This window comes from Rosa chinensis, chromosome 5, assembly GCF_002994745.2.
Source record: "Rosa chinensis cultivar Old Blush chromosome 5, RchiOBHm-V2, whole genome shotgun sequence".
NCBI lineage: Eukaryota > Viridiplantae > Streptophyta > Magnoliopsida > Rosales > Rosaceae > Rosa > Rosa chinensis.
This window is the reverse complement of record NC_037092.1, coordinates 43,809,522-43,834,844: the sequence shown is the minus strand read 5'-3', so window position 1 is coordinate 43,834,844 and position 25,323 is coordinate 43,809,522. Positions and strand designations below refer to the sequence as shown.

Below are 25,323 nucleotides of genomic sequence, written 5' to 3'. Positions count from 1 at the left end.
ACCATCCTGAGATGTGTGAAAAGAAACATGAAGAAGCTACTTTGAAGATTGAAGAGTAACTTATTAAAGACAAGGAAGCTGATTCATTCATCACATCGATATCCATGTCATGTATGCTTAATAGTGTTCAAGACCAAGCCAAAGAGAAGTCAATGGATATTCCTTTTCAAGTGGAGGAGCTTAAGTTTCAAGATGCTTATTCTAAACTTGTCTACGGTATTGGATTCATGGTGATACCTTTTAATTTCGAGAATATTGAAGTTGATGGCTTATCATGTTTTATTCCTACTAATGATCGAGCTGCATACAAGAGGAACTTGAGGTCGAGTTCTTTTCAAGTGGAGGAGACTGATGTAGGACGAGATTTTAGCCAATTTCAACAAAAAATCTCGAAAAGAAAGAAGCGTCTTCACATTAAGTAGAATAATTTGAATATTGAAAATTGGTATTCAGATAGTCTTCTTAATGATGGAATCAATCATAAATTACTCTTTTGGATATATCAGGATTTTCGAGCAAAATCTTGATTGGGATTCCAATAATAATATTATTTAGTATCTAGGATTTTATTTCCGATTTTTATTTAATCAGGTTTAATTAGGTTTCCTAGTTTTAGTCTAAAATAAATTGTTCTTTATGTTTTCTAGTTGTATTAGATTTATGTTATGTGTCCTATATAAGGCACCTCTTAGATTGTAATTTTCATTCAAGTTATCAATAAAAAAACCAAATATTAGAGAAGTTTCTCTATGTTTCTTACGGCTGTGTCTGTAATTGCTAGTAGATTCTAGCTTATCTCATATGGCTTTCGACGCTTGACGGGGCCCCTTATTATCGTGGTCACGCTTCCCGCATCAACTTATCCAATGGTTTGTGTAATGAAAAACTAAGTATTCACATGAAAACTAACTTTTGTGAAATACTTGTTCTCAGGGTGGAATTGATTTACTGATGACAGTCTACAAGAAAGAACTCAAGAATATTGGTGGTTATTTGGTTGATATGATTTGGGTATATTAATATAAGTTAACCATATCTTGTTTCTTTTCTTCACAACAAAATCAATATAGCTAGACATGTTCATGATCATTTGCACAGAGTAGGTTCATGACAAGAAGTTGGGGTACATCATGAAAGTGCAAATCTGAAACACTAATACAATTGCATATAAGACATAAACACACATACTGCACACACATGCATATATAATTATAGAGAAACAAATATGTAGATCCTTAGAACAAGATGTATACCTGCTGGAACTGATGAAGTCATCTCAAATATAGATCTTCTGTACTTCTCTTTGTGTGTTGTCTATCTATGGGGCAAGAACTGATCGAATAGCTCGTGTCACAGAGAGTACAGGGACCTAGTATTTATAGTGAAAACATCCTAATAATACAATGCCCTCCCATAAATGATAATTGTAATCACAATAATGTCTGTAATCACTATGGTATATGTATTCGGACATCTTCGTGCTTGATTCAAGTTATTTAGGTTTCCCAATATATTCATTTGATTCGTATAATAAATATATTTAACCGGGAATATGAATTACTTAATATCTCTAATTACTTGCTCTATTGGTAACAGTAATTGTTGTGCTAAATATAAGCTTGTAACTGTTCAATTTTTTTTTTTTAGTTCTTTTTTAAAAAGAGGATCAAAGGGTTTCACTCCTGCCCCCATGGTGACTCGAACTCATGACTTCGTACATAGGTAGTGGGTGCTCTAACCACTGAGCTAACACCACTGGAACCCATGACCATTGTTCAATTTCAACTTACACATCAAACTATCTAGAGTTGAGAAATTTGTTCTCCTTATTGGAGCATTTGAAGAGAAAATATTCAAGAAAAGATCAGATATACGAGAACGTAAACTCAGACGTCTTTGCTATAACTATGATTCGGTGAGCGCGTTGTTTCAAACTTTTATGTTCATATACTGTATCACTGCTGACAGATTTGTCTTTGTCTAAAATCGCCATTGTGAAATAAAGACTGAGTTAATTGCATGCTTCTCCAGATAGAGGAAGACATTGATGCTGGAAGTTCAAATTTTAATTTCGAAGCCATTGAAGGATCTGCAGTTGTTTCAGTGGATAATGTCTCATCTTCCGAAGTATGTTTTGTTCTGTTCTTTTTTGAATGAGGTTCTTTTGGTTTTCTTTTACACATGCACATGCGCACGGTGCACTCTCCTCATGTATATGACACTCACACGCGCACGCTCTTCCCATGTGTATATGTACAAAGAGATATGTTTTGACTTCTTGGTCCAATTTGATCAGTATTATCTTAAATCTTCGGTTACTATTTTGCTCCTTGTTCATGTCAAGGGAATTATATCTCTTACATTCTGACATATATATATGTGGTGGAAAACAGATGAGTTGCATTGTTTTTTTTTTTTTTCCTTTTCTTTTGGTGTGGGACTGCAGGTAATTGATATGTACTTTCAGATGCTTCTGCTTAATTATACTATGGTGGGATGATGAGGGTGGTTCTTCATTTTCGGATGTGGCTAAATATTTTGGCCTCATTGTTATCTATATCATTATGTTGCAGATAGTGGAAAACACAAAGGAATTCAAGCAGAAATTAAAGGCCAGCATTAGAAGAAAATCTGATCTATTTAGGAATGGTGATTTTGGGACTGACAGTATGGAGCACTCCTTTCCGGAAGTTACAGTTATCCTATATCATACTTCCTTCTGAACTTACATTCTGACTTACATATGTTTTCTCATTCATCCACACAGGTACAATTGGGTGCTACAGGATTTGAAGAAAGATATTACAAATACAAATTTTCTGCTGAAAGCCCGGGGGAAATTGAAAGCAAAAGGAAAGAAGTAGTATGTCTTGCCATATATTATATCTTAATCTTGCATTTACTGTTGGCAAATTTGTCCATGTTTTCTCATTTCTCCACTTCTATTTTTATTTTCTTTTGAACAATTAAGCTGCATCTTTAATTATACTAAGCGCCGATTTTGGTTGATTGAGTATAAGTTCTGTACAAAATTGGGATTTGAGTTTACGTTTGTTTCAAGAGAACTTACTTAGTTTCACCTGTGTATTTTTCTCTAATCCAACAAATAAATTACTAAAATATAGTACACAAGATCTTTTCATTTTGAATTTCCGTATCTTTGTAACTCCATTTGCTGTTTACAATTAGGTTAAAAGCTACACAGAAGGACTGCTCTGGGTTCTTTTATACTACTTTTCCGGTCCCCCATTGTGGAAATGGTAAGACATATCGCTGATGTATAGCTACTCAGTATTGTTATGATAATCAACTAAAGATAAAATAAATTATCATTGAAACATCCTATCAGGTTTTATCCTTTTCATTATGGACCATTTGCCTCTGATATGAAGGGCCTAGCTCAGATCAAACCACAGTTTCAAAAAGGTTCCCCATTTAAACCTATAGATACACTCATGGCTGTCCTGCCACCAAGAAGGTAGCTTTAGCTTTATTAATATTTTTTTGCAAGTATTTCTTATAAAATTAACCATTTTCCTAGAAGATGAAACAAATGTTCATCTTTGTAGCGCTCATGCACTTCCTAAGGATTATCAGACACTTATGACGGAAGAGTGTTCCACAATCATTGATTTTTATCCTTCTGGTAATGCTCTTTGTCATTTATATTTATCTAGTGGATCACTTTAAAAGTTTTTTAACTCTAAGAATTGCTTCATATTTAGACTTTGAAATTGACATGGATGGGAAGAGATTTATGTGGCAGGTTTGCTGGTTTTGTTTTCTTCATGTGCACCATTTTTATAATGTTCTGTTAAAGGTCCTTTTACATTGCTTTTCCATCGACTCTACTGATTTTCTATTTTTTTTAAGAGTTAATTAGATCTAAGTCCAAAACTCACAGCCCATATTAGATGCAGTCTGGATGAATTTTTTATTAATCGCGGTCCTATGACTCAGCTGCCACATTAGAATTTTTTATTAATCGCGGTCCTATGACTCGGCTGATACCTAGTACAAAAGGTAATTTCTTAAGGGGAAGGCAAGCTGAAATGATTTTTTTTTTTTTGTTCTACCTTTTTATTAGGAACCATGTTTAAACTACCTTGCTCTCTTTTTTTTTTTTTTTTTCCATACCTTTTGATTAGGAACAATGTTAAAACTAAATTGCTCTTTTTTCATCACCTTGTGCATAGATATGTTTGCAATTTTGATACCTAGTACACAGGTAATTTCTTAAGGGGAAAGGCAAGCTGAAATGATTCTTTTTTTATTTTTTTCTACCCTTTTTATTAGGAACCATGTTTAAATTACCTTGCTCCTTTTCATTACCAATAACAAAGGTAGAAGTAGTGTTTGTTTCTTTTTCCCTACCTATTACTCTGTTTCCCTACCTATTAAGTAGGAACAATATTAAAACTCGACCATGGACTAGTCTATTACTATATCTCTAAGTATTGTTGTGTCAACGATGCTGCTTAGTTTGTCTTATTTTTTCTTTTTGACTCTATGGCATAGATACACTACATTGTTTGAGAATTTATTGACCTTTCATGTAGGTATACATGATATGTTTACATAGATTTAGCTGCCATATTATTTATTATAATTTCCTTGAGTATATATTAGGAATTTGAAATTCAAAGTTTTAATATATAAACTGAAAACAAAGTCCCTAAATTATGAGATCTTGATTTGTTTCCTTTATTTACCTTGAGAGGCAAAATGGACAACTAAAAAAGTGGTTGGACTGCAATTAAAAATAAAAAACTGGCCGGACTACGATGAAATTGGTGTAGCAAATCGGACCTTGATTAAAATACCTCTAAATAATTTTCAGACCAAGAAGATTAAATGCATTCATATAAACTCAATATACCTAAGATGTAGGTCTAATACTTATATACCTACATTATAGGATGAAAAACATTAGAACAAAAATTCAAACATTATTGCTTCATTTGTATCGTAGAGATTTAATCTACCTAGACATGCGAAGCAGGAAAAAAAACCTAGAATATATTCCCAATCTAATCAAAAGGTACAAATATGTGTGTGTGTATATATATATATATATATATATATAGAACTTATACCTAATTAAAAGATAAAATGTATGAAAGAGAAAATGTGAGATAATGAGAGAACCTTAGATATAGAGATATAGAGAAACTTGATTTTTTTTTTTTAACTTGTGAAATCTTACCTATAAATAAGGCATGTAAATGTGAAATAAAAATGTCTAATCAAATTCTAGGACAAATCTTACCTATAACACCATAATCGATTCTATATTAAAGGTAAGCAAAAACTTCTTACCAAATCTATAATAAAGGTAGCTGCGAATTGAAGATGTCATGTTAGTAAGACCTAAAAATGATCTAAGAAGGGAGAAGCCACACAAAAACAATACTAATGTGAAAGAAAAAGCTAGAAATAAACAGAGAAATGAGAAGTATGTGTTGGAAATAGGATATGCATGGAACAAAAAGAGGGAAAAAACGATGATTCGGTAGAAAAAAAGATGAAGAAGAAGAAGAAGACAATGTGTGACAGGCAAGATCAAGGAAGAATAATATCTTAAAATATATATAGATTCATCTTTTGAATTCAATCAAGAAACTAATAATATAAATTAAAGTCAACACATTAAATTTGCTAATTTTACATTAACAAGATTGCAATAATTTAGGATTCCCATTAATATATTGGCTTTTACTGTTTATTGTGCAAAATATATTAAATAAGGGTATGTTAGGAATGAAAAATTTAGGTGTTGAGTCAGCAAGATAAAAAAGGAAATAAATCCAATGTGGCAGCTGAGTCATAGGACCGCGATTAATAAAAAAATTTATCCGGACTACATCTAATATGGGCTGTGAGTTTTGGACTTAGATCTAATTAACTCAATTATTTATTGATGAATTGTAAATTTTGGAATTTGAATTTAAAATTTAAAATTGAGCTAAAATTGTGATCTAATTAGTGAATTTGAAATTATTTACCTTATTTGGTTCTAAGGGCAAAATGGACTATTAAAAAAAGCAAATGGACCGCAATTAACAAGAAAATATGCGCGGACTAGATCTAATTTTTATATAGGGTTCTTGCCCAAAAGCACCAAAATGAGCCAAATTTTTCTCACTTACCCCATCAATAGATTTTTGTTCTCACATACACAATTTCACACCAAATGACCATTTTGCCCTCAATCCAATTAAAGAATTACAACGACATCACTCTTTCTCCTCTCTTAAATCCCGATATTTCTCTCTCCTCTCTCTCTCTCTCTCTCTCTCTCTCTCTCTCTCTCTCTCTCTCTCTCTCTCTGTGCCATGGCCACTCAGGAATCAGAGAACGCAGCCCACCACCACCGGACCAACTCAACCACGTCGGAGTCCAACTCGTCGGAAAAGCTCACCCTGGACCTCTCGTTCTCGCTGACGATCAAGGTCTGGAATCGCGACTTCTTCAGCTTCCTGCCGCCGGAGATCATGTGCCACTCTTTCCTCTACGACTCAGCCTCTGTCCCTCACGCTCTCACACCAGATCGAAGAAATCTCATCGGGTTTCAGGTATGGATAGTCGGCGCAAGAGATGAGCTGGTGCTATGGAGCTCCGGCGGTCAAAGCCTCGATTGTCGGCGCCGGTTCTAGGTCTGGGTCGAAGGACGACTCTGTCGCCGGCACCTCTCTCTCTCTCTCTCTCTCTCTCTCTCTCTCTCTCTCCGGCACGAAGCCGTCACCGATTGCTTGGACCTCGCCTTCGACTCGTCTTGGCAGCAGGAAGCGGAGACCGGTCATCCCTCTCCGATCTGCACTTTCTCTCTCATCCCTCTTCGAGGTGGCTGGGAGCCGGCCCACACAGATGGAAGGTGTGGCGGTTGATGTGATGGTGGAGGTGGCGGCCGGGCTGCTGGTAGACGGGAAATTGGTGGAGGATAACAACAATTTGGTGCCCAGAGCTTTTCTCTGGGTGCCCAAACTTTTTTTTTTTTTTTTTAGATAAAATGGGGCAGAAGACCAAAATGAAAGAAAAATGAAAAAAAAAAAAGGTTCTATTGGGGCAATAGACGTTTTGAATTGATGTAATCTCCTTGTTTTTTTCCTATAATCAAAGTTTTATTTGTCTAAATTTAAGGAGATTAGTTCTCATTCTAGCAACTGAAAGTCTTATTGGGGGATAGTAGACGTCTATTGGGGGGCAATACATGGCTGATAGACATCTATTGGGGGGCAATAGACGTTTTGAATTGACGTAATCTCCTCGTTTTTTTCTTTAATCAAAGTTTTATTTGTCTAAATTGAGGGAGATTAGTTCTTATTCTGGCAATTGAAAGTCTTATTGAGGGGCAATAGGGCAATACATGGCTGATAGACATCTATTGGGGGGCAGTAGACGTCTATTGGGGGACCGGAATCCGGCGGCCGGTGACCGGATTCAGGCGGCCGGTGACGGGCTCCGGCGAAGTCTCCTATGGTTTCTCTCTCTTCCATTTTCTCTCTCTCTCTCTCTCTAAGTAACAAAAAGGTGAGGGGTAAAATGGTATTAAAAAAAAATTTAAAACAAAAAAAAAAAATCTTAATGGGGTATTGGGTAAGAGAGAATTAAAAAAAAACTTAATGGTGTAAGTGGGAAAAAAATCCCTAGAAATGGGGTAAATGGACAAAACCCCTTTTATATAACAAAAAAGACTTGAATCGAATTAACTCTTTTTTTAATTGGTTGTAACATGTTGTCTTCTGAAGGGTATCTGCAAACTTCCCTTTATAGAAGATGATAGAATTAATGCTTTCCTACTCCATTAATTTGCGAAAAGTTCGCTAAGTGAGTTCGCTGCGAAGGTTCGCTAAAGTGCGTTCGCGAGATGAAGTCACCGCGGCGAAATGTTCGCAAGATGACGTCACTGCGGGGAAAAGTAAGTCGCGAGTTCGCTGAGAAGTAATGTTCGCGAATAACATGTCGCGGAATAACTAAGTCTGTCGCGAAGGTTGAGTCTGTTCGCTGTCGCGAAATATGTTACGGTGAAGGTCTTAGCTACGGTGAAAGATATTTTATAGCAACTTGCATTATTGTTTGTTCCACTCAAATTAAGCTAGATATTTTGTATCTAAAGTACTTTTAATCTAGTTTAATATGCTTTCATCTTAGATATTTTGTAGGTTAATCTTGTACCCTATATAAGGGAAGTGTTGGTTGATGTAAAAGGGTGAACAAGTTCAGAATCTCAAGTACACAAGTTTGCTGGGTTAAGTTGATCTGTTCATGCTTCATTTGCTACTGCAAATTAATCAAATCAACAAGTTGTGATTTCGATTATATTTTGTTCAAATACAAAGCAGAAGAAATCAAAATTTTATCAAATATATATTCAACATGGTATCTGAGCTCTGTTGATCAATATCAACTGGGTCGTATCAACTGTTGAATCAAAAAAAAAAAAACACAAACACAAGGTACTGATCTAATATGGCTAGTTCAAGCAACTCATCAGAAATCAAAGTTCCAATCTTCAGTGGAGAGAACTTCGACTTCTGGGTGATCAAGATGAGAACCATGTTTATCTCACACGAACTATGGAGTTATGTGGATGAAGGCTATACAGTTCCAAAAATTGAAAATATGTCTAATGCTCAGAGAGTGGAGCTGAAGACAAACATAAAGACAGATGCAAAAGCTCTAGGCATACTACAAAACTCAGTCTCAGAAGAGATCTTTTCAAGAATCTCGAATGAAGTAACAGCGAAAGCAGCTTGGGATGTTCTGCTGCTTGAGTTCAAAGGCTCAGAAAAGGTTAGAGCTGTTAAACTTCAATCTTTGAGAAGAGATTTTGAGTATACTAGAATGAATGAGACTGAATTGCTAAATGATTACAGTACTAGATTGACTGATATTGTAAATCAAATGAAAACCTATGGTGAATCCATTACGGAGAAGAGAGTAGTCCAGAAGATCCTTATGAGTCTAAATAGAAAATATGATGCTATAATCTGTATTATAGAGGAGACTAGGGATATGGAAACTCTTGGTGTTCAAGATGTGATGGGAACACTTAAGGCTTTTGATAAGAGGTTAATGAGCCATGATGAACCATCTGAAAAAGTTTTTCAAACACTAAGTCTTAGCTCAAATCAGAAAAATGATGAGCCATCTAGTTCTAATTCAGAAAAGGGAAAACAAAAGATGAAGAAGAACCGGAAAAATAAAGGCAAGAAGTGGGAAGGCAAAACAGATCAGTTAGTGAAGAAAAATAATGAAGGAAGTAGCAGTTCAAGTTATTCAAAGTGTTCTATTTGTTCAAAACTTCATACTGGTGAATGTTGGTTTAAAGGAAAACCAAAGTGTACAAATTGTAACAGGTTTGGTCACGTCAAGAAGGATTGCAACTACAAAGGCAATCAACAAGCAAACTGCATTGAAGAACAGTGTGATACCAACATGTTCTCTGTCAGCGATGCTACAACTACACAAGTGAGTGAGAATGTATGGCTTGTTGATAGTGCTTGCAGTAATCATATGACTGTGAATGCTAATCTTCTGTATGATATTGACTACAACAACATCACTAAAGTGAAGATGGGAAATGGAATGTTGGTTGACACAAAAGGCAAAGGAAGTATTGCGGTGGAAACCAAAATGGAAAAATGTTCATCAGAGATGTTATGTTAGTTCCAGATCTTGATTCAAATCTGCTAAGTGTTGGTCAACTCATTGAGCACTCATATCACCTACACTTTGTTGACAACACTTGCAAGATCTTTGAGAAAGGGAGCAGCAAGAAGCTGATGGTAGAAGTTGAGATGAAGAGGAACATAAGTTTTCCTTTGACTCTTAAATATGCAACAGATAGTGCAAGAAAAATGGAGCTACAAGATGATCCTTGGCTCTGGCATCGAAGACTTGGACATTTGAATTTTCAAAGTCTCAAGCAACTGCAGCAAAATGAAATGGTGCAGGGATTGCCAAAAATTAAAGAAGTTATTGATGTATGTGAAGGATGTGCACTGGGAAAGCAGCACATTATCTCATTTCCAAAAGGGAAAGCATGGAGAGCCAAAGTTCCACTTGAGTTAGTTCATTCGGATGTGTGTGGTCCAATGAAGACCATAATAGAAGCTGGAAACAAATAGTTTCTGACGTTCATTGATGATTATTCAAGAATGACCTGGGTTTATTTCCTAAGGCAGAAGTCTGATGTGTTCTTAGTATTCAAGAAGTTTCAAGCAATGGTTGAGAGACAATATGATCTCAAGATCAAAGTGCTAAGATCAGACAGAGGAGGCGAATATACATCAAATGAGTTTGGAAATTTCTGTGCAGACATTGGTTTGGAAAGACAACTCATAGTAAGCTATACACCGCAACAAAACAGGGTAGCTGAAAGGAAAAACAGAATAATCGTGGAAATGGCGAAATCAATGCTGCATGACAAGAAGATGCCTCAAGAATTTTGGGCAGAAGCTGTCAACAGCGTAGTGTATTTGATGAACAGGCATCCAACAACAACTGTGCAAGGAATGACACCAATTGAAGCCTGGAGTAAAAGAAAACCAAGTGTTAACCACTTGAGGGTGTTTGGTTCAATCTGCTATGCACATATTCCAAAGGAGCTGAGAAAGAAGCTTGATGAATCAAGCGAAAAGTCTGTGTTCATGGGATACAGCTCACATACAAAGGGCTATAGGCTCTACAATTTGAAAAAGAAAAAAAATGATTATCTGCAAAGATGTTCTCTTCAGCGAGAAATCATCTTGGGATTGGAATCAAGGTTCAGTCCTGCAACAAGATATGCAAGATAATGTTGTTCAAAATGAACAAGAGGTTCCAGAACAGTTGGAACTTGATCCACTGCAACAGTCACCGCCTCACAGTCCTCAACAACCCTCACCAGCACCTTCAAATGCACAATCAACTCCATGCTCAACACCGATCAGGTTAAGAAGTTTGAATGATGTGTATGAAAGCTGCAATGCATGCTTGTTCGAACCCGAACATTTTGAAGAAGATGTGAAAGAAGATGAATGGAGAACTGCGATGAAAGAGGAGATCGATGTGATTGTAAAGAACAATACATGGGAGCTGGTTGATAAACCAAATAACAAAGATGTTATTGGTTTAAAGTGGATTTACAAAACCAAGCTAAATGCTAATGGTTCTGTACAAAGAAAGAAAGCAAGATTGGTAGCAAAAGGATACTCGCAGATACCTGGAGTTGATTTCAATGAAACTTTTGCACCAGTAGTAAGGCATGAGACCATAAGAGGTCTAATTTCCATTGCTGCACAAAAAGGCTGGTTTCTGCACCAGTTAGATGTAAAGTCTGCATTTCTAAATGGAGTGTTAAAAGAAGAAGTATTTGTGCAACAACCACAAGGTTTCATCATCAAGGGTAAAGAGCAGAAGGTTTACAAACTGAAGAAGGCTCTTTATGGTTTGAAACAAGCCCCAAGAGCTTGGTACGGTGAGATCGATTCCTATTTCACAGGAAAAGGGTTTCAAAGGAGTGAAAATGAACGTGCCCTTTACACCAAAACTGAAGGTAAATCAAGCATTCTTATTGTCTCCATATATATTGATGATTTGGTATTTACTGGAAGTTGTGAAAAAATGATTTCAAATTTCAAGTCTGATATGATGATGAAATATGAAATGAGTGATTTGGGAATCATGCATTATTTTCTGGGAATTGAAATAGTTCAATCAGTGGAGGGAATCTTCATTACACAGAAAAAATATGCAAAGGCAATTCTAGAGAAGTTCAAAATGCTTGGTTGCAAAGCTGTCGCAATACCTCTAGTTGTCAATGAAAAATTTCAAAAAGAAGATGGAAGTGGTAGTGCAGATGAGAGTTCATACAGAAGTTTAGTGAGAAGTTTGCTTTACTTGACAGCAACAAGGCCTGATCTTATGTATGCTGCAAGTTTGTTATCCAGATTTATGCACAAGCCAACCAAAGTACACTATGGAGCTAGGAAGAGGATCCTGAGATACATTCAAGGTACAATTGACTTTGGAATCATGTATGAGAGGAATATGGAACCAAAACTCTTTGGTTTCTGTGATAGTGATTGGGGTGGTAGTGTTGATGATTTGAAAAGCACATATGGGTATACTTTCACATTTGGAACTGGTGTATTCTCTTGGGCTTCAAAGAAGCAAAAATCAGTGGCCTTATCTACAGCTGAAGCCGAGTATGTGTCTGCATCTATAGCTACTTCACAAGCAATTTGGCTCAGAAGAGTCATTGAAGATTTTGGTGAGAAACAAGAATCTGCAACAACCATTCTCTGCGACAACAAGTCTGCAATTGCCATGAATAAGAATCCGGTGTATCACAGTAGGGCAAAACACATTGCCTTGAAGTTTCACTACATCAGGAATGCAGTTGAAGAGAATGAGGTGGATTTGGTCTACTGCAATACTGAAGACCAAGTTGCAGATATCTTCACCCAAGCTCTACCAAGAGAGAGGTTTGAATACCTCAGAGGCCTACTAGGAATGAAGACGCAAAGCATTAAGAGGGAGTGATAGAATTAATGCTTTCCTGCTCCATCCGTGAAAAGTTCGCGAAGTGAGTTCGCTAAAGTGCGAGATGAAGTCAGCGCGGCGAAATGTTCGCGAGATGACGTCACTGCGGGGAAAAGTAAGTCGCTAGTTCGCTGAGAAGTAATGTTCACGAATAACAGGTCGCGGAATAACTAAGTCTGTCGCGAAGGTTGAGTCTGTTCGCTGTTGCAAAATATGATGCGGTGAACGTCTTAGCTGCGGTGAAAGATATTTTACAGCAACTTGCATTATTGTTTGTTCCACTCAAATTAAGCTAGATATAAGCTAGATATTTTGTATCTAAAGTACTTTTAATCTAGTTTAATATGCTTTCATCTTAGATATTTTGTAGGTTAATCTTGTACCCTATATAAGGGAAGTGTTGGTTGATGTAAAAGGGTGAACAAGTTCAGAAACTCAAGTATACAAGTTTGCTGGGTTAAGTTGATCTGTTCATGCTTCATTTGCTACTGCAGATTAATCAAATCAACAAGTTGTGATTTCGATTATATTTTGTTCAAATACAAAGTAGAAGAAATTAAAATTTTATCAAATATATATTCAACATAAGAATCCCGACTTCTACACGAGACCAGAAAATTAGAGAAGGAACTGATGGTATCATACTCCATTTCCTATTTCTCAATAATATCGATAGAAGACTTTTTATCATGACCAATTAATCTAGAACTGATTCCAAGTTAATGTTACTTCTCTAGGCAGAGGAAATTGACAGGAATGCTGAGAAACTTGATCAGTTATTCATGCGAAGAACCCACGGTATGGCATCCCAAATTGTTTCACTGTCTAATGGTGACAATCTGTTGATCAAGATTGACACCAATTTGAGGTAGGTCGTTTGTTCTCTGCCTTTCTGTGCTTTTCTTTGTCCTTATTTTCAGTATTCTTCTAAATATTAATTTTTGACTTTTTGTTATAACTGTTTGTTCTCTTCACTTTCCAGCTTTGGAGTCAGTGGTTTTATCCGTCAGCTTGATGACAATGATGCCAAGGTCAAAGAAAGAGATGATAGCTCTGAAGAAGACTCTGTCTTGTATGTCAACAACATTGCTAATAGCTTATTTATTTTTTGGATTTTTGGGATTATTTTTAAATTTCATCATGTTGCAGATGTGCCCTCTGTGAGCTTCCTAATACAAGTCTGCATATGCCTCGTTTACTTGATGGTGTACAACATCCTACCAAGGTATATATAGGTCATTAAGTCTTACGATTTTTATTATTTCTAATTTGCCTCTATGAGCTTCCTAATACAAATCTGCATATGCCTCGTTTACTTAATGGTGTACAACATCCTACCAAGGTATATATAGGTCATTAAGTCTTACGATTTTTATTATTTCTAATTTGCTTGAACAGTCTAATGCAAATAGTTCTTTTTTTATATCTGCTTAATTAATATGGATATGTTCCTTGCCATTGCGATTCTATATAATGATTTCTTTTGGATTTTAGTACACTTAATCATTGAACTGAAATCACTCCCAATTGCATGCAATGAAATTTGATTATTGACTTTCAATTATATCATGAGAAAACGTTTCTGCAGCATGTTATGTTCAATACAATTAGAAGTTCTGATGTTTGGCCAAACAAATCAAATAAATATTTGCAGATAATCGATAACATGAGCTTATGCAAACAGTTCCATGTAAAACCATAACTTCATGCTCACAACATATGCACATCAACTCGACAACAATCACAAAAGATCAAAACTTACCTTCAGCAATCACAAGCATGGATTCCATCTTCTGCAGTTGCAAAACTCGATCACAAGAATATAGCCTTCTGTTGCTTACCAACTTGCTTCTCAATGGACAGAACTAATGCGATATTCGTGGTGACAACAGGGACCAATTCATCCTTATATATAGGAGACTTAAACCTCAAGAAGCTTCCCATTAAAGCATTCCTTATCGGATTAGGTTTCCTAGTTAGATTCCTAATGTAACACTTCATTGTAGTCTTTCTTACAGACCAAGACTTGGATCATTATCCTTAATGAACTGATACACTCTTTCATTAGGTTACAATATAGGTTTATAATTAGTGTCCATGTTGAACTAGTTTTGACATTAAGCGAATTATCAATTTTCTCTATGTTAATGTGTGACAAGTCCATAATGATTCTAATAATCTCCCCCTTGGACTGACACATATTAAGCTTGATAATTTGCACCAAAAAATGTCAGAAACTACTCAACTTACTGTAGTGCGCGCCAGACAACAAAACAAACCAAAAAATCCATTCCAACATGGTCAGATCACAGTTACTTATGCAGAGCAAGAAACAGTATACATTTTAACAAAAATACAGAGTTTCAAAACCACAAACACAAGCTCCTGCAATCTACATATGTCAATCCAGAAGTGATACGATATATGCTAATGTGTATCAACAAGAAGGCATATACCAGGTCCTACTTTATGTTTCTTTAAACCAGAAACTCAAGCAAAATTTATTGAACACTGATGGCTTAAAATTATTGCTTGAACCTTAACATCATGCTATACATGATTTGAGCCATCTGATAGCAAGTATGATATTCAAGACAAGATGATAATTTCCAAAATAAAACAATAAAGCTGCAGCAAAACCATAACTGGAAATACCTCAAAATTTATTGATAATAAAAACTGTCATTACAAACAAGTTGTGATACATAAACTGAAAAATCACAACTCAAAAAATACAACTCAGGAACCTTAAATTTTTAAATTGCTCCAACTGGACTAACTCTCTACTGAACCTAAGCATCTAGATTAGCTAAAACTCCAATGCTTGCTGTATGCTTCTGGAATGCTGCCACTGATAATGCCTTGGTGAAAGGATCTGCTAGCTGTGAATTGGTGTCAATACTCAAAACAGCTATCTCACCATGCTTTACTCTTTCTCTAACACTATAGTACTTCAAATCAATGTGTTTGGAATTATTTGATCTTTTACTATTTTTGCTAAAGAAAACAGCTGCTTCATTATCACAATAAATCACAAGTGTTCCAGCCACAATGTGACTTAACACTTTGGTCTGCATCAAAAAATTCCTATCCAAAGTCCTTCACACGCAGTCTCATATACTGCAATAAATTCAGCTTGCATAGTGGAAGTTGAAACAAGTGTTTGTTTCATTGTCTTCCAAGCAATGGCACCTCCTGCAAGCATGAACACATATCCACAAGTTGACTTCTTGGAGTCTGGATAATTCCCTGCAAAATCAGAGTCTGAAAATCCAACAAGTTTCAGATCCTCCACTTGTCTATACACTAGCATGTAATTCTTAGTTCTCTGCAAGTATCTCAGCACTTTCTTCCCAGCTACCCAATGCTCATGGCCTGGATTAGATTGAAACCTTGACAAAATCCCTACTGCAAAAGACAAGTCTGGCCTAGTGCAGACTTGTGCATACATGAGACTTCCTACAAGTCTGGCATAAGGCTTTGACTCCATATTCTCTTTTGGGACTTTGCTTCTTGGTTAGTTTATCTCCTTTAGACATGGGAACTTCTCCATACCAAATCTCTTTAAAATTTTGGTAACATAATTATGTTGAGACAAACCAAGTAGTCACTATGCTCTATCTCTTTTAATCTTAATACCTAGTACATCAGATGCTTCTCCTAAGTCTTTCATGTCAAAATTCTTTGACAGAAAGCTCTTGGTGTCTTTAAGCAATTTTAGGTTACTGCTAGCCAAGAGTATATCATCCACATAGAGAACTAGGAAAATAAAATTGTTCCCAATTGTCTTCAAGTAAACACACTCATCAACAAGGTTTTCTGTAAATCCAAAAGTAGAAATCACAGAATCAAATTTCTTATACCACTGTCTAGAAGCTTGTTTTAGGCCATAAATTGATTTCCTTAACTTGCACACTAAGTTTTCACTTCTAGCTTGTACAAAACCTTCTGGCTGCCTCATATAAATCACTTCATCTAGTTCACCATTCAAAAAAGCTGTTTTAACATCTATCTGGTGCAGCTCCATATCAAAATGAGCAACTAAAGCCATGATTATCCTAAACCAGTCTTTTGTAGAAACTGGAGAAAAAGTCTCAGTAAAGTCAATGCCCTCCTTCTGTGTGAAACCTTTGGCAACTAATCTTGCTTTATGTCTCTCTACATTGACATTTGCATCTCTTTTGGTTTTGAAAACCCATTTACAACCTATAGGTTTCTGATTTGGGTCAGGTTCAACTAATTTCCAAACTGCATTTTGGCTCATGGATTCAATTTCTGCTTCCATTGCCAGCTGCCATTGATGAGATTCACTACTTTCAATGGCCTGGTTAAATGTAGTTGGATCATTGTCTTCTGCATAGTCCATTTCAATTTCTACTTCTTGCAGATAAACAATGTAGTCACTCTCTTTCCCCCCCATAAGTTGGTTTTCTTGCTCTCTGTGATCTTCTAGGTTGAGGACTGTTAGGATTAGGTTGAGCTACTGGAGGATTTTGAGGTTCTTCATCAGGGATTGGTTCAGGTACTTGATCAGGTACGTGATCAGGTACTTGATTAGTTACATCTTGGTTTCCTGTAACAGTTTCTGTTGCTAATGGTTCTTGTTCTAAAAGCAATGATACACTTATATTCTTGTCTGACACAATTTCCTCAAAATCTGAGGTTAAATCCTCAAAATTTGTATTGTGAACTTTTTCACTTAGAAACTTTGCTTGATGTGTTTCAAAAATTCTAGGTGAATGATGTGCAGAATATAATTTGTAGCTCTTAGATTTATCTGGATAACCTATAAAATAGCAACTAACAGTTTTGGGGTCAAGTTTATTCAAGCTTGGATTATAAATCCTAGCTTCTGCATGGCATCCCCAAACATGGCAGTGATGAAGACTAGGTTTCCTGCCACACCAAAGCTCAAAAGCAGTCTTTTCTATAGCTTTGCTAGGTGTCCTGTTGCAAATATAATTTGCAGTTTTTAAAGCCACACCCCATAGAAATTTAGGCAAACCAGTTGTACACATCATGCACCTAACCATGTTCAAAAGAGTCCTATTCTTTCTCTCTGCAACACCATTCTGTTGTGGATTATAGGGTGTTGTATATTGAGCTTTAATTCCATTGTCTTGAAAAAACAAGGCAAATGGACCCTTTTGTTGGCCGGATTCAGTGTACTTGCCATAGAACTCACCACCTCTATCTGATCTCACTGTTTTGATTTTCTTTTCTAGTTGATTTTCTACCTCAGACTTAAAGATTTGAAAGGCTTTCAATGCTTGTGCCTTTTCTAAAAGTAGATAAGCATAACTGTATCTAGAGAAATCATCAATGAATGTGATAAAATACACATTCCCATAGATAGTTTGATGCCTAAATGAACCACATATATCAGTGTGTATGAGTTCTAATAAATTTTGGCTTCTATATGCAATATTCTTTCTTGTATTGGTTATTTTTCCCTTAAAGCATTCCACACAGTCTGTTAGATCAGAAAAATCAAGTTCATTTAAGATTTTGTTTTTCACCAAAATTTTCAGTCTCTCTTTTGAAACATGGCCGAGTCTTCTATGCCACAAAAATGCAGACTTTTCATTTAGTTTGGTTCTTTTAACACCTGTTAAAGTGCAAGTACTGTTTGTGTTATTTTCAACAAGTAAAATTTCTTGTTGAGCCATTGAACAATTTAATTGTAAATAATCATTCAAAATAACACCAGAACCAATTTGAACATAATTTTTAGAAATAAGAATTCCATTACTATCAATAACAAGTCTACAACCAGATTTGACTAAAAGAGAAATTGAAACCAAATTCCTTCTCATGGAAGGTACATAAAAAACATTGTCCAGAACTAACAATTTTCCTAATTCTAAATCGAGCTTTAAGGTGCCAATAGCCTTGACTGCCACTTTCATGCCATTGCCCCCACACAGGTTCACTTCATCACTTTTTGGGATTCTCCTCCTTATGAATCCCTGCAAGGAATTAGTAATATGAATAGGTGAGCCTGAATCTATCCACCCAGACTGTGGTTCAACATTTATAAGATTAATTTCTAAAGAAAAAACTGTATTAGAAAAAATCTTACCCTTTTTGGCTAACCAGTTCTTATAGCCAGTGCGGTCCTTTTTCATGTGTCTTACTCTTTTGCAAAGGTAGCACTTGAACCTAAATGGCCTGTTTTCCTTGACCAGCTATTGAACTCTTAGTTATGGCTTTGGTAGGCTTGAGCTTGTTCTGGGGCTTTTTCTTCTTAGGCTTCTCTATGAGGTTTATGGCTGTAGCAGGTTCCTTTTCTTCCTTGATCCACATCCACACAGATGGATATAAGTTCATCTAAAGTCCAGTTTCCCTTTTGAGAATTGTAACTGGTTCTAACATGACTAAAACTATTAGGTAGGGAATACAGTGCATAATGTACCACCTACTCATCCCTAACCCCCATCAAGAGCTCCCTGAGTTTGCCATTTATATTGATCATCTTCATAATATGCTCTCTAACTCCCCCTGAACCCGTGTACTTCAAATCATGAAACTCCTTAGTTAGCCTAGCTGCTTCTGCTTTTTCACTTTCTTTAAACTTAGCACCTATGAGTTCCAGAAAATCTGATGCTAGTTCAGGCTCTTCTATACTTCCCCTGACAGTCTTGGACATAGAGGTACGGATAAGATTTTTAGCCATCCTATTGGATCTATGCCACTTCTTGTAAAGATCAGTTTCTTTCTTGGTGCTCTTTTCATTTAACTCTGCAGGCTTATCCTCAGTAAAGCAATAGTCTATATTTTCATGCATTCCCATGTAGTTTTCTACAGAGTCTAGCCAAGCTCTATAATTGGTTCCAGTTAGCATCAAGACACTGTTCAAGTTCATGTAAGAGTTACCTAAGGAGTTGTTAGATCCATAATTACCTAGTAATTATTCCCCTAATCTTGCACTTTTTCTTAACATTTGCGTTTATTTATATATATTTATTATGTTTTCCTTATCATGTTAGGAAATGATGGAGAAACATGGAAATGCACTAAAAACTCAACTTTAGCACATTTTCCTACTCCGGCTAGGAGAAACCAAGCTAGGCAAGGAAGGAGGAGCGGAAGACTGACCAAATGAACTCCGAATGAGTTGAAACTTCCCAGATCTATTTTAGACATCCCAAGGATCATTTTTTATGAAGAGTATAAGAGCTAGTTCGGAGTGGAAGACCTTCAAAAGATTGGTCCAATTTTCTGCACTAGAAGATGAAAACTGTAAAATAGGACCTGTACTGATTCCAGCTAAACCACGACGAACTAAGCTCTGAAATTTTACATGGATCATATACACTCATGGAGGAACATTTGGTATGAGGAAGTCGAGGGCTAATTCCTAACTCTAGGTGGAAATTAAATTGAAGGAAGATAGGAGAAGAAAGTGCGCAAACAGACAAAAAATGGGTCAACAGTAGTCAATGCCAGATTCTGGACATTTCCGGCCGAGTTGGCCGGCTAAGAACATGTGTAGAGGACAGGAAAGAGCTTATTAGGGTTAGAGACTTTAGGTGGGAAAACTTTAGGTCTAGGTTATTTTAAAATTCAAAAGTTGAAAGATGACAAGTGGTCCAATTCTTACACCTTACACATTTGTCTCCTATTTTTTACCTTATTCCCCTACACAATGACCCTTCTACCCTTACTTTTTCTTCTCCACCAAAATATATATGGGCTCTCTAGGTCATTTCTATGTGGAGTCAAATACTAGATCCATATTTTGTGCTTACACATTTGTCAATCACATCTAGCCCTTCATTTTTTTTGATCTCCACCCTTGATTTGAATTGCCTTGGCCTTTAAATACCCCATTCTCACTCCCCAAAACCGTGCATCCCCTTGGCTCCCTCATTTTGCAGCATCAAAATCTCTCTTTTCTTTAGTTTTAGGTTAGTTTTTCATACCTTGTACATAGTTCTTTGAGTTTGTGTGAGAAATAAGTGTGTAGGCACTTGGGTTTCACCAAAACCGAAGTTACTACACACTCTAAATCAATCACAACACTTTTTTTCACACATCCAAGCCTTTGTTCTTCTTTATTCTTTAGCCTTGTGGATGTGTATGGTGTTTTGGGTTGTAAAACCAAAAATCCCATACCTTGAAGCAATTCTCTCATTATTTGACATCTTTGAGAGCTAGGTGGAAGGTTGGGTAGTTCTTCTCTTTTTCTTTCCTTCTCTCTTTAATTTGATGTTCATGGCTTGTATTTGTAATTGTGTTGTGAGTAGTTGGATTTGAGGCTAGGGCATACTTATGTGCAAATAATGTAGATTTCCATGTGTTTTGTTGTTTACGCATGTTTTGAATCTTTTGGCTACTACTTTCATGTATCCTAAGTGTGTTTATAGATTTATCACCTAGAAGCATGCTTTAGGAAATTAATGAATCGGAAACATGAACTTGATAACCTCTTGATTCCGTGAGCATGTGTAGCTAAATAGGTGGTGGCTTAGCTTATTCCTACTGGAAGAACTAAGTTGCTTGAATTTCTTACCTTGAAATTAAAGCATGATGTTGTGAGTTTAGGTTCCGGAAGAATTTAGGCTCACGGCACCATAGGCCATTTAGGATCCGGAAGATTTGAATGGTATAAAGGTTGTGTAATTTAGCTTTGCTTCGGAAGAGATTGTTAAATTGCATGACTAGTTGGTTTCTTGGTAGCTTCATCAAAGCACTAAGGGGAAATTTATCAAAGCACGTTATTACATTAAATATGGATTACATTTTGTGCATGAGTAAGGTTAGATGCGATGCCTAAGTCTCTATCCTTCTCATTGATTTAGTCTCTACATTTTTATTTGTTTATTTTATTTTATGCAACTTAATTTTCTTTATCCAAATTAGAATCAACCAAGCCGCTCACTCTACCACAATTGAAAATACCATCCTCATGATCTTTAGTTTCCAAAAGGCTAAGGTTGTGAATTTGTAAAAAGGTAGACTTTGCATGTGTTTTCTAGGTTTATTTTTGCGGTGATCTAGCTAGGGTAGAGTTACTCAATCCCTTGAGTACGATACTCTTACTTTTCCCCTTTACTAAAACTTGATCTCCTAATCTTGGGAGTAGGGCACATCATACACAAATTTGCACACACTTTCATACTCAATGATGTCTCCAACAGGAGCAAAACAAAATTCATGTGAGTTCTCAATTTGTAAAGAAAATAACTTTAAGTTTTCTGTGTTTTATCAAGCTTTAAGCAACCAAAACAAGAACAATCCAATATAAGATCATACAGAAAACCTAAACAATCCATACTTGTATTCATGTCAGTCCATACATAAACAATATTAAGCATCACTTTTGAGCAGAAGCATAATATTCCGAAGTTCTTTATCAATATGCCATGTTCAACAAAAATAAGTTATCCAAAGAAATTTATCCACATCTTTAGACAGAAGAAAAATTTCTAAGTATCCAAATATATTTTCATTAAGCATGCATACTGCTGTCTTGAATTCTAAAACTACACTTGACCACTTCTTTGGAAGATAAACAAACGCATAGTTTTAAAACGCAAGACACAATTTCAGTTTTGTTATACTATTTGCTTTCTGCCAACATCAATGAAGAATGCTTTATGCACCATGTTCACTTATGCCAACAGAAAACCACAAAACTCATGAGCTTTTAACTTTATATTCTACCCAAATCATATTGTCTTTATAAGAAAATTAAGCTCATGCATCTGTCAATTTCAACAATGTGTAAAACTTTTGGGAGATTCTAATTCTTCATACATTGTCATACGATCACAAATGCAATACAATATAAGCAATCAATTCATCATGCATATTAAAGCACAACCAAAATTGTTTCGATTCCCAGAAAACCACAGAACAATCAAGAAATTGTAAATTTCATCCGGTCACCATCTATTCTAGCCTAACGCATGCCGGGAATGCAACTAGGGTTCTTGAGCACAATCAAAAACTCAATTATCATGCTATGAATCGAAACCAATTTTCATAGAAAAACCTTATTTTGCTTTTTCCCCAATTTGCTGTTAAAACCTCAGCGAAAGCGTGAATTCGTTATCCAGATGCAGCAATCGACTCTATTGGCTTCTTGATTCACAGCAATCGGGGTTTTGAATCCCCTCTCGAAATGAAAAGATCTCGCGCATTTCCGAATCCAGTCCCAGACCTTCATCTTGATCAAAACTAACCGTTGAGATACAACGGTCACCTGTTCTTCATGTTTTGGTCGGGTTTGGGCTTGGATGCTCTGCGTGCTGTGACTGGGCCTAGAGTTGTTAACAAGTTGAAGGCCTGTTAACTCGTAAAGCAAAGAATTTTTTTTTTTTTTTTGGTTGTTTTGCAAAACCCTAGCCTTAAACCGATTTTCATGTCAAGCAAAACTAAGACATATTTGTGAGCCTATGCTCTGATACCAATTGTAAAACCATAACTTCATGCTCACAACATATGCACATCAACTCGACAACAATCACAAAAGGATCAAAACTTACCTTCAGCAATCACAGGCATGGATTCCATCTTCTGCAGCTGCAAAACTCGATCACAGGAATATAGCCTTCTGTTGCTTACCAACTTACTTCTCAATGGACAGAACTAATGCAATATTTGTGGTGACAACAGGGACCAATTCATCCTTATATATAGGAGACTTAAACCTCAAGAAGCTTCCCATTAAAGCATTCCTTATCGGATTAGGTTTCCTAGTTAGATTCCTAATGTAACACTTCATTGTAGTCTTTCTTGCAGACCAAGACTTGGATCATTATCCTTAATGAACTGATACACTCTTTCATTAAGTTACAATATAGGTTTATAATTCGTGTCCATGTTGAACTAGTTTTGACATTAAGCTAATTATCAATTTTCTCTATGTTAATGTGTGACAAGTCCATAATGATTCTAACATTCCATGGCATGAATGTCAGGCATATGTGCCCACCCGCAGGTGTGTCAGTCGTGCTTCAACTTTCTTTCATTTATTTCTTTTACTTGCTCTCTCTAGACTCAATTGGTAAAAGCAAAAATGCAGCATCCAGCAAGTTCAGGCAAGGTTTAGAAAACCAAATGATTTGGGAAATGCAAGTTTTCGCAATGGTAAATTCACTTCAAGCTCTCCTGCCAATTCAATTCACAAATTTGCTTGTTCTGGATGGGGCTGTGGTAGAGGAGCAAATGGTAGTTCTAATTCAGGAGACCGAGTTTATGCTCCAAAAGGAATATCCAGGGATCAAAGAGTAGTGTCATCTCCTAGCTCATACTATGCCAAGGGTACCTCAGATTATAGAAAAGGCATGTTACAACATGGCTTCAGGGAATTAAATATATCAGAGTCAGGCCAATGCTGGAGGCTAATGGAAGGGGAGCTTAGTCATTGAATGATGATTTATGGCCATCTAGAAATAGTGTCTCTCAAGACAGAAACTTTGCTGGTCATAGTTCACAGTCCTATCATACTTGGGGCCATGACCGAGGGCAACACAATTCGTGGCAGCACACCTATCCATTTGCTGGTACAGGTAGAGGCCAGCAAGACCCTTAGACACACACCCGGCCTCCTGTTGCTGCTAATTGTTCATCACATGCCGGTGGAAGAGGGAACTTTGTTCAACGTAGTCATGTAGAAAGTCAGAATGGGCAGCAATGGCAGGGAGCTAAAGCCTTGCATGTAAATGGAAATGTTGTAGTGTTTTGTACAAGTTTTAGTCTATGATCAGGTCAACAAGATTAGGCAGGCAATTCATTTTTATAGACCTTTCTTGTGCATCAGATTTGTAGTATTTTTGCTGTAGTTGGACCAAAGAAGGAATGGAAATTCTATCAAAAGGACTAAGAAGTCAACATTCAAGTTAACAATCAGATTTTCTGGATACAAATGCTGAGGCAAAAATGGAAGGGGGAAAAAAACAGAAAAAGAAAAATAAGAGGACACATAGTTGCTTCATTAGGGCATAGCCAGTGGAGGGAAGTGCCATTGCTGAGTTTAAACTTTTGTCTCAAAGATAAAACACACTCAAGGTTTTGAAAAATCGACAACACAATTAGAAAGTGCAAGTGCATGAGAGACTTAGAATGTCCCTTTTGCAGAAGCTATTCTTTCGATTGTGGTATCTAATGAACACAATAAGGAAAGAACCACGTCTGCATATATTCCTGAATGTTCTTAATAATTATACTTACTCTCCACGTTCTGTATTTATTGCTTAAGTATCAAGCATGATAAGATTTAGTTTGTATAGGACTCAAACTCTCTGTATAAATACTGTAATATATGATTAAAGCGTGTGTGCTATTGATTCTATTCACTCTGCTTCTTATAGTATCTAGAAGGGGGGGATTAGATCGGTTGGTGTGGCTTTGTAAGCAAAAGTGAGAGTGTTGAGAGAAAATTGCACACAGTGAGCGTAAATGTCACCCAACATAATTTCACTCGTATTCATTTAGTGAATAGAGTTTTTATTATTTTGGGTTCGACCCATTCAAGACAGAATGTGTCTCTTAATTACAATCCCTTGTTACAGGGAAACACCCTTTGATTCCATTTATGAAGAAACCAATTGACGGGATGTGTGTTTGTTTGTTTTTGCAGCTGCACCCGGATATTTGAATGGGTTGCCTACGTACCCTTGGAGAGGGATCAAGCCACTCGTAGTTCAAGAGTTCCAATGAATGGATGACTCATTGGAGGGCTTTAATTTTGGAATTAGAGTAGTGTTTGGGACGAATTTGGTTTAAGTGGACCAGGGATTCGATTTTGTGTTTAGGACGCGGTTGCATCTAGATAAATTTGGTCCA

The 25,323-nt window shown here is 36.4% G+C and overlaps 1 protein-coding gene across 1 annotated transcript; it reads left to right on the top strand.

Annotated features, from left to right (window-relative positions):
- The first annotated feature begins 2,455 nt into the window (after positions 1 to 2,455).
- On the top strand, positions 2,456 to 3,879 carry LOC112165016 (5'-3' exoribonuclease 2-like). The gene is made up of 7 exons (XM_040505869.1): positions 2,456 to 2,667; positions 2,768 to 2,863; positions 3,190 to 3,260; positions 3,350 to 3,478; positions 3,570 to 3,646; positions 3,726 to 3,766; positions 3,874 to 3,879. The coding sequence occupies exons 1-7, from the start codon at positions 2,647 to 2,649 to the stop codon at positions 3,877 to 3,879; spliced, it is 441 nt and encodes a 146-aa protein (XP_040361803.1). The 5' UTR covers positions 2,456 to 2,646.
- The last annotated feature ends 21,444 nt before the right edge of the window (positions 3,880 to 25,323 follow it).

Coding starts and splice junctions, on each gene's coding strand:
- LOC112165016 (XM_040505869.1), top strand. CDS start 2,647: ATGGTGATTTTGGGACTGACA. Junction 2,668..2,767: donor TGGTGATTTTGGGACTGACA/GTATGGAGCACT, acceptor TCATCCACACAG/GTACAATTGGGTGCTACAGG. Junction 3,479..3,569: donor GCTGTCCTGCCACCAAGAAG/GTAGCTTTAGCT, acceptor TCATCTTTGTAG/CGCTCATGCACTTCCTAAGG.